The 10,035-nt window shown below is 39.8% G+C and overlaps 1 protein-coding gene across 2 annotated transcripts; it reads right to left on the reverse strand.

Annotated features, from left to right (window-relative positions):
• Positions 1 to 456: 456 nt before the first annotated feature.
• LOC120052883 (GTPase IMAP family member 7-like) lies at positions 457 to 4,373 on the reverse strand. 2 transcript variants are annotated; one of them, XM_039000081.1, is made up of 3 exons: positions 4,134 to 4,372; positions 2,773 to 2,814; positions 457 to 1,614 (listed from the first exon to the last, which is right to left on the reverse strand). In XM_039000081.1, exons 2-3 carry the CDS (start codon positions 2,780 to 2,782, stop codon positions 785 to 787), a joined length of 840 nt encoding a protein of 279 aa, XP_038856009.1. In that variant the 5' UTR covers positions 2,783 to 2,814; positions 4,134 to 4,372; the 3' UTR covers positions 457 to 784. The 2 variants fall into 2 exon arrangements, with proteins under 2 accessions (XP_038856009.1, XP_038856008.1); XM_039000080.1 differs by lacking the exon at positions 2,773 to 2,814 and having other exon boundaries at positions 4,134 to 4,373.
• Positions 4,374 to 10,035: the final 5,662 nt, after the last annotated feature.

The following is a 10,035-nucleotide window of genomic DNA, read 5'->3' on the forward strand; positions in this document are numbered from 1 at the left end:
TAAGTATAACTCTGACTTGTGTGATGTTTGTCTCTCCTCATTTGATAGTAAAGAAAATGAACCACATGATACCAACCTTTGATGTTTGTGACTAGAAGCAGTACAGCCAGAAGTGACTTTTCATAGCAGGTCAGGAGAGCATTTTAGCTAACCTTAACCTATGTCTCCTAACCCATCACGTTAATTCTCCTAATCTTCTGCATAAATTCTCCTAACCTGCTAAGAAAGAGTGAATTATGTTTGTACTCCCTCTAGTCCAGGTTATGGTCCCCTCTAATGATGGGATGTTAGTGCTAATTTTGGGTTGGAGTTAAACTCTACAAGTAGACCTGGGTTCTTCCTTCTAAACAATAAAATGCATTCCTTCCTTGTAGTAGTCACTGATCTGATAGGGATTGTATAGGTGAACGCAGTAGTACAATTATTCTATAAACACAAACGTGTGAAAGACTGAGGTGCAGTTGAAGCAATAGCTTTAATACAGAATTCTGGGTACATGCAGTCACATTCATATGTGTCTATGTTTTATCTGTTACACTTCAGACATTTTAAGTTACCAGAGTCAGCATTTAAAAAAACAGGTCACTCAATGGTACAATTGTAAACAAAGGACATGAGTTTAAGGGCAAATCAAGCTCTATCCTAATAATAAATGACTGCATTAAAATGGATAGTTCTAATACTGCCGTGAATTTAATTAAGTTTGCAGTAATTGTTTTGTTCCATTGTCACATGCCTAATGCAATGCCATCTCACGATTAATTGTTGTTCTGACGACACCATCTCATAAGATACTACACCAACCACGGTTTGGAGGATTTTTTGTGTATTCATTTTTTCTTTCGGCTTCTCTTCTGGCTTCTTCTTCCTTGATTTTCCTTAGCATCTCTTGTTCTTTCTTTAGGAACTCTCCTTCATATTTTGCCTTTAGTTCCTCCTCCGCTCTGAGTGTCTCCTTTTCCTGCTCTCTCAGGATCCTCTTCTTCTCCTCTTCAATCGCCCTCTCAGCCGTTTGGAACATCTCAGTGGTATAGTAGCTTCCTCCATTCATCGTGACCATCTTGTTTATCTTCTCAAGCAGCTCAGTGACCTGGGAGCGATTCTTCTTATCTCTGTTGTTGAAAACATGATACCGCCCACCGCATTTGGTAATGACATCCTGAAGATCTGGACAGGCACGTAAAAAGTCTTCAATTGTTTGTTCTTCTTCAAGCTGGTCTGCATTTGTGAACTGGACTATGATGTATTTTCCTGCATCTTTTCCAAAGAATTCCTGAATCATCTCCACTGTGTCTCTCTCCTCCTGTGTATATCTACCCAGCGCCATCACCACAAGGAACACATGGGGACCAGGAGCAGAGAAGGAGATGCACTTCGCAATCTTCATCAGGGTCTCCCTTTGTGTTATCTTGGTGTCAAACAAGCCTGGAGTGTCAACAATAGCAACTTCTCTCCCATCCACCTCCCCTCTAGCCTTGTCACACTCTATTGTCAGAGAAGCAGGGGAAAAATGAGATTCAAAAGCTTTTTTCCCCAGGATGGTATTTGCTGTTGCACTCTTCCCAACTCCAGTCTTCCCAACAAGAACAATCCTCAGCACCTCCTTCTGCTGCACTGTTGGATGACAGACATGTGTTACTTTTCGTCTTGAAATCAGAATCAAGCATGTTGTTAGGTCTGTAGAATCTAAACTGTGAGCAAATTAGCAATGGCTGTCTATCAATTGAACCATGTGAATGCAACTATTACATGAAATTGTAAAATTATTTTTGCTCAGAGACAAAGACATCAACAGAACTACAATGATACTGTGGATTCTGCAATGAAATATAAAATCATATAAACAATTAATCTATCAAAACTGACTATACTACAGTATACTACAGTAATACGTTATTGTGAGAGTTGGAATTAACACGGTATCACACACGCCACCAGGTGGTACAGTACTGAATATGAGTACATATTGGTATCATTGTTAGAGTATTGGGACGCACCCAACACGCACGTTGGGCTTGTTCGACTATGCAGGCGACTGCTGACTGACTGGTCTATAGATCACCTTGCTTGAATCATAAATAACGACAAATTATTATTATTATTATTAGTAGATCATTCAGTCACAATTGACGCATGATACACCACGCTTTTGATGCTCGAACATGACCGTTGAATGTAGCTGCGACCAGTGTTGCCAATTTAGGCGCTATATTTAGTGAGCTTTCGTACCCCTCCAACGACTGTTATTGGTAAAAGAGGCTAGCGAATAGTTAGTTACAAATTAAGCTACTTTTCAGGCTGCCTTTGGGGGATTTTGCCACAGAGAGCTTCTATGGTTTTGATAGCATTTCAAGACTTCTCCCACTCAATTCTGCCGCAAACAAGAGTGGTCTGGGGGTGCAACAGTACAGGTGGGGACCGCAGTTATGCCGCAGCAAGGGCAAATCGGTCCTATGAAGTCGTCTAGCGACTAATCAAGGAGCCAATAGCGAGTCTCACTGAAACATAATGGGCAACAGTGGATGCAACTGCATGCCTATAACACCATGCTCCAGTTTACTAATAAAGTAATCAGTTTATAAAGAGTTACTCCCTCACTTCTTCCAAGGCATAAAGAGTTCAATAGGTTTTTACAGTTATGGTTGAATAAAAAATATTGTTAAAAGCTCAGCAATGAGATCATTTTATGAGCAGTTGATTTTAAGAACACGAAAAACAAACACGAGACATGAGTTCCCAAACGTCTTATTACCGTGTAGGTTGGTTACTCACCACTAGCCATATTCGGGTCTTGTAGAGTCAATCCGTCAAGTTCTATGAGAGAGAATGGATCAGTCGAGAGAACAATTGCTTTTATAGCGTCAATCAGGCGGTATACCCCACAGACACACCCACAATATTCTCTTGTCAGCTGCTAATTTCCACAACGCCCGTCTCTTTGATTGTAAGTCACATGATTGCAAAGAAACAAGGTCTAAGGTCCAAACACTTAAAAGATACCCCCTATCCCCGCAGCCCTCAAATTAAGTGGACACTTCTGATGATGTTTCATGACGTCTGACGGTTATACACTTGCAGGGCAAGGGGCGAGTGTGGAAGGAATTATTTTAAATGGATCAGCCTTGGCCGGAAATTCGTCAATTGTTCATCCCTCGATGATTGTGTTTTCAGCCACGGGTAGCTTGTGGTTGCTTTATATGCGCTACAGTCAATTATGAGTGCATGTCTACTTATATTAAATATATCATTATTAATATATGCCTACTGTATGATAGCTAGAAAATGAATCAGCTAGCTAATGTTACATGCTGACTACACCGCGAGCATTGCAAAATAAATATAGAAATCTATGTTATTCAATTATTGCACCCACACTTCTAGCGCGCGCCAAGGAGTGTCTGCATTGCCAAGGGCTAAAATAGAAGCTTAAATAGAAGTCAGTTCTATTTCTGACGCAGATCACGCTGCAAGTCCTGCCTCTCCCATCTCCTCATTCGTTTATAGAAGCAGGTACCCACGTGCCATCTCCTCATTGGTTATACCCACGTGGGTGACTGAAAGACGAACGAGGTCAGTGGCAGTAATGCACCTAATTTATGAAAGTTGCCAATCACAATATAAAGGCAAGAGAAGAAAAAGCCTGGAAGGAGGAGAGATGACTAGAAACAATTAGGTTGACTGTTTTATGTGTGGAATAATTGGCGAAGTAGAGGACCTTGTGCATTTCAGGTAAAATTACAACTCAATGTCCCAGGACAAATTAGTTAGCAACAGCAAGCTAGCTAAGAAGGACAAATTAGCTAGCAAGTGCAAGCTAGCTAGCTAAATTGCCATAAATGTTTAATGCTTTTCGACCTGTCCCCAAATGAATATAATTGGTTCAGAGTTTGTTTTGATATTTTAACCTGCGTGTCGTGATCGTGTTTGTTGTGGGGGTACAAAATAAATGTATTCGCCATGGCGCTCGCGCGCAGCCGGTTTGGGTTCCGTGTTAGCCTGCCTACCTGGAACTTCTGAAGAAGGAAAATATTTTATTTCTACAATTTCAAAAGATAACCAAACAAAAACATTACTTTTTACGAGACGTGTTTGTGCCATCAATTTCTAACTTAATTGCATTTGGTTTTACTTACACTTGTATGTTGACTTCTCCATTGATGTTGTTTTAAAGTTTTCGCAGACTTTTCTTAGCGTATGTACAATCGTCGCGAATTGAATTATGGGGAGTTTCAGGCCCCAGAGTGAACATAATTGTACACTCGCAAAGCCGACTTAAAACGAGGGCTGAGGGGCTTACGTTGCAAACTTCCCTTGCTTGGCTAATCACAAGATGGCGAAGGGGATTGTCCCAAGGGCATAAGGCGAGGGAGGGTAAGTGGACGAGGGTGTGTCTAAAGTGTTTGAACCGTAAGCCAGTGTCGATCCCAGTACGCAAAACAATTCCTCCCCCTTGCTATTTCCCACATTCCCTACGTCCAATGCTTTAAATATGGTAGAATAATTACATACAAGCTTTTAAAGTATGATTTGCACATGTAAAATATGAGTGGCACCTGTATACTGAGTTTTGCAATTGCAATTTTTTTTTTGCAAACATGTAACTTATATTGAGAACAAATTAAACACTTGCAAGTGCATAACTTTGTGTGAATAAATACAACACTTGCAAACATGTAAGTTGATATGTGGATAAATTCAATAAGATTTGCAAGCATGCATCTACATTTGAGAATGAATGCAACTCATTTACTAAACTTGAGACTGGTGAATCTTCTGTGTATCAAAACTACATTTGCTGATGTCGAATCTGTGCGCTCAGAGTTTTGGCACAAATTTTGCAACTAACCAGTGTCAAAAGTTTTTAACTTGTAAAAAAAAATATATACAGTATTTGTTACATCCTTGGTAGTTATTGCCATGTATTGGAGGACACTATTACATTACACAACAAACAAGACTAAAGTAATTGCTAGGGTCAATTCATGTATGGAATTTGGTAGTTTATTCAATAAATTGACAGAATAAGATTTGGAGGGTGAGGGGCCAGAACACACAGCGAGGCATTAGCCTTCAGGAGAGTTTATAGGCAGAGGTGGAGATAGCAAAGCCTGTATCAAATATTAAAGAGCATCTCTGAAGATGGTAAACAGTTAAATAAAACCCCCCAGTGTTACTGTTCATGACCAACTCCTTATCCCACCTCTCTGAGTGTAAGTCACGTGATTTCATAGAAAATGTGTGTTAAGTCCTGCCTCTCCCATCTCCTCACTGGTTTATAGAAGCAGATACTCCCATACCATCTCCTCATTGGTTCTACCCACGTGGCTGACTGAAAGGCTAACACCGTGTCAGTCACATGATTGCAAAAAAAAGGTTTCTACAGTTTGCGTCCCACTCCAGGCAGACTACAAGTTGCCCTTTGAGCCTAGATCTGTGTCTGTTTACACAACACCAATACCTACCTACAAACCATTTGGGGAGGAAACACAACTGATCTTAGGTAAGTTTCTACTGCAAGACTCCTTATGTCCTTGCCACCACGTGACTTCTTATTAACTAAAAGACACTTTACTTTGCCCTGTTGTTGTAGCCTTATGTTACACCCTTATCTTTGCAGGTAGAAAAATTAAGTTCCCATTTCTGTCTTAAAACGTCTTATGGCTGCAGGGGCAGTATTGAGTAGCTTGGATGAAAGGTGCCCAGAGTATATGGCCTGCTCCTCAGTGCCAGTTGCTAATATATGCATATTATTATTAGTATTGGATAGAAAACACTCTGAAGTTTCTAAAACTGTTTGAATTATGTCTGAGTATAACAGAACTCATATGGCAGGCATTAACCTGAGAAGAAATCCAAACAGGAAGTGGGAAATCTGAGGTTGGTCGATTTTCAACCCAGCCCCTATTGAATACACAGTGGGATATTGATTATGTTGCACTTCCTAGGGCTTCCACTAGATGTCAACCGTCTTTAGAAACTTGAATGAGGCTTCTACTGTGATGTGGGGCTGGATGAGAGCTCTTTGAGTCAGTGGTCTGGCAGAGAGCCAGGTCCTGGTCACGTCCATTTCACATGAGAGCGACCTGCGTTCCATGGCTTTTCTACAGACAATGGAATTCTCCGGTTGGAACGTTATTGAAGACTTATGATAAAAACATCCTAGATTGATTGATCAAGATTGATTCTATACTTAGTTTGAAATGTTTCTACGACCTGTAATAACTTTTTGAACTTTTCGTCCGACGTTCGGCTGGACCTGTACGAGCGTTTGGATTTCTGTACTAAACTCCCTAACAAAAGTAGCTACTTGGACATAAATAATGGACATTATCGAACAAATCAAACATTTATTGTGGAACTAGGATTCCTGGGAGTGCATTCTGATGAAGATCATCAAAGGTAAAGGAATATTTATAATGTTATTTCTGATTTCTGTTGACTCCAACATGGCGGAATTATTATTATTTTTTTCCTGAGTGCCGTTCTCAGATTATTGCATGGTTTGCTTTTTCCGTAAAGTTTTTTTGAAATCTGACACAGCGGTTGCATTAAGGAGAGGTATATCTATAATTCCATGTGTATAACTTGTATTTATCAACATTTATGATTAGTATTTCTGTAAAATTGATGTGGCTATGCAAAATCACTGAATGTTTTTGGAACTAGTGAACATAACGCGCCAATGTAAACTCAGATTTTTTTTATATAAATATGAACTTTATCAAACAAAACATACATGTATTGTGGAACATGAAGTCCTTTGAGTGTCATCTGATGAAGATCAAAGGTTAGTGATTCATTTTATCTCTTTGTGCTTTTTGTGGCTCCTCTCTTTGGCTGGAAAAATGGCAGAATTTCTGTGACTTGGCGGTGACCTAACATAATCGTTTGTGGTGCTTTCGCTGTAAAGCCTATTTGAAAATCGGACAATTTGGTGGGATTAACAACAAGATTACCTTTAAAATGGTATAAGATACTTGTATGTTTGAGGAATTTTAATTATGAGATTTCTGTTGTTTGAATTTGGCGCCCTGCACTTTCACTGGCTGTTGTCATATCGATCCCGTTAACGGGATTGCAGCCATAAGAAGTTTTGATACAGAAGGTTACTCACTATCCATGTTCAGGCGACATCATCTATATGAACACAGTTGCAACTTCATTAAAGGCGTTAAATGCAGTTTATCATAGCGCACTGTGCTTTATTGCACGTGACAGTTTTAGTATTCATCATTGCATTCTCTACCAGAAAGTTGTTTGGCCCTCTTTGATGTCACATAAGTTGATAAATTGCTAGGTTTTCATTTATAAAGCTCTTTACAAAAAGTCCCACTGTATCTAACATCTTTACCACACCCAGTCTCAGGGATGGCTGACTCTGGAAATTCCTGCAGTCAGCAATTAAATTACACAAAACTTGAGACATCGATGACGTTGTGTGACAAAACCGCACATTTTAGAGTGGCTGTAACGCTCGTCGTTGGAATGAGAAGAGGAGGACCAATGCGCAGCGTGGTAAGTGTCCATATTGATAATTTATTATCATGAACACAAAACAAAATAACGAGAACGAAACGAAACAGTCCTGAACGGTGAAATACAAAAAAATACTGAACAGAAAATAATCACCCACAAAACACAATGAAAAACAGGCTACCTTAATATGGCTCCCAATCAGAGACAACGACTGACACCTGCCTCTGATTGAGAACCATACTAGGCCAAACACATGGAAACAGACAACCTAGACATACAACATAGAATGCCCACCCACATCACACCCTGACCAAACAAAACATAGAAACATACAAAGAAATCTATGGTCAGGGCGTGACAGTGGCCTTTTATTGTCTCAAGCATAAGGTGCACCTGTGTAATAATCATGCTGGATAATCAACTTCTTGATATGCCACCCCTGTCAGGATTATCTTGGCAAAGGACAAAACAGAACAAAAATATGAACACAACATGTAAAGTGTTGGTCCCATGTTTCATGAGCTGAAATAAAAGATCCCAGAAATGTTCCATACTCACAAAAAGCTTATTTCTCTAAAATGTCATCCCGGGATGAAACCAACATTTTAGAGAAATAAGCTTTTTGTGAGTATGGAACATTTCTGGGATCTTTTATTTCAGCTCATGAAACATGGGACCAACACTTTACATGTTGTGTTCATATTTTTGTTCTGTACAAGTAAAACTGGTTTCCATTGCATTTTCAACTTTACTGATGGTTTTGACAAAACAAATGTTACATTATATAGCGAATGTGACCACTCTGGTCGTGGCATGTGCACTCTAGCCCACATCGTACAGTGCAGGTATAGCCTACATGAGATTATTATTGATATGAGCTAAAAAATAAATTAAAAAATTGTCAAACAGCCAAGCATTCATCATCACATTACCAGAATAAGACCCTCTATATTTATTGGAAAGGAGAATCAAGCTCATCACAATGCACTTTCACCACCCTGTGAAGTTCATAATATATTTAAATTGTAGCCTAATAAACTGCATGCTTTCCCAAGTCGTAGTTGGAGGACCAGACAACATATCATTGCGTGACTCCGAGTTTACTTCGATATCATGGTTATTATACAAATATTCGGGCATAGACATTTCCACTGCCATTTCTCACATAAGAAATTTTGCAGACACAAAAAGATCCCACCTTGTCTAGCATAATATTGTTTTGTCGATATTTGGAAATTTTATCAACATATTCGTTGTTTCCATCAGGCCTGTCATGACATTTTTTATCTAACATGTACTTTACTCACATAAAAAGGTTGGATGGAAACCTTGTTAATGAGTCCAAGTATAACTCCTCCAGTTGGCCAGTCCACTGCTAGAGTTGCATCGTTCAGGTTTGATGTAAAAGGTGATGGTTTGACCTCAGCCGTCATCTCTATCTCCCAAAACCACAGACCACGTCAGCCATTATCACATCTAGAACATATAAATATATATAGGATCTCTGTGCATTCTCCTCTCTAGGATGCCAATCTTTGATGGTTGTGACTAGAAGCAGTACAGCTACGACCAGAAGTGACTTTTCGTAGCAGGTTAGGAGAGCATTTTAGCTAACCCTAGCCCCATTCCTAACCTTAATCTAAGTCTCCTAACCTGTCCCATTAATTATCCTAACCTTCTGCATAAATTGTCCTCACCTGCTACAAAAAAGTCACTTCTGGTTGTTGCTGTACTCCCTCTAGTCCAGGGATGGGCAACTCCAGTCCTCTGGGTCCTGAAAAGTATGACACTTTCACCCCAGCTAACACACCTGACTCCAATAATTCACTAAACATTATCTTCAGTTTAGAACGCAATTAGTTGAGTCAGCTGTGTTTGCTAGGGATGGGGGGGAAAGTGCGACACCACTCTGCCCAGCGAGGACTGAAGTTACCCATCCCTGCTCTAACCAAAACCATCTTTGATCTCTGTCATGAAGTCCTAAATTTCCTGTCTGGTGATTGCCTAATGACCCACACCTGTTTGCCTCATTTCCTGATCTTAAAGTGGTACTCCAGTCTCCTTTTCACCTCTAACACCTGATTTACTTAAAAGGCACATCTCAATAGGTGGTTGAGGTATGTCATGACATTGCACAAGTGGGGGGGCAATCCTATTTTGTTCTCTATTGTTCCTCAAGTAAGGGTGGCCGATGACATCACGGATTCCCATCAGACCAACTCCTTGAAGTTGTGTCTAATAAAAACGTTTTGTTAGTACTTTACTGTATTTATACTTGGGATATTGATTATCACCAATTAAAGATAAAAAATCACTGAAGGACGTTTTTAATTCGTCAGTACGCCCCGGGTAAACCAAGTTATGGCCCTCTAGTGATGGGATGTTAGTGCTAATTTTGGGTTGGAGTTAAACTCCACAAGTAGACCTGGGTTCTTCCTTCTAAACAATAAAATGCATTCCTTCCTTGTAGTAATCACTGATCTAATAGGGATTGTATCGGTGAATGCAGTAGTACAATTATTCTATAAACACAAACGTGTGAAAGACTTGAGTCTGAGG

Source organism: Salvelinus namaycush, chromosome 8, assembly GCF_016432855.1.
Source record: "Salvelinus namaycush isolate Seneca chromosome 8, SaNama_1.0, whole genome shotgun sequence".
In the NCBI taxonomy this organism is placed as follows: Eukaryota; Metazoa; Chordata; class Actinopteri; order Salmoniformes; family Salmonidae; genus Salvelinus; species Salvelinus namaycush.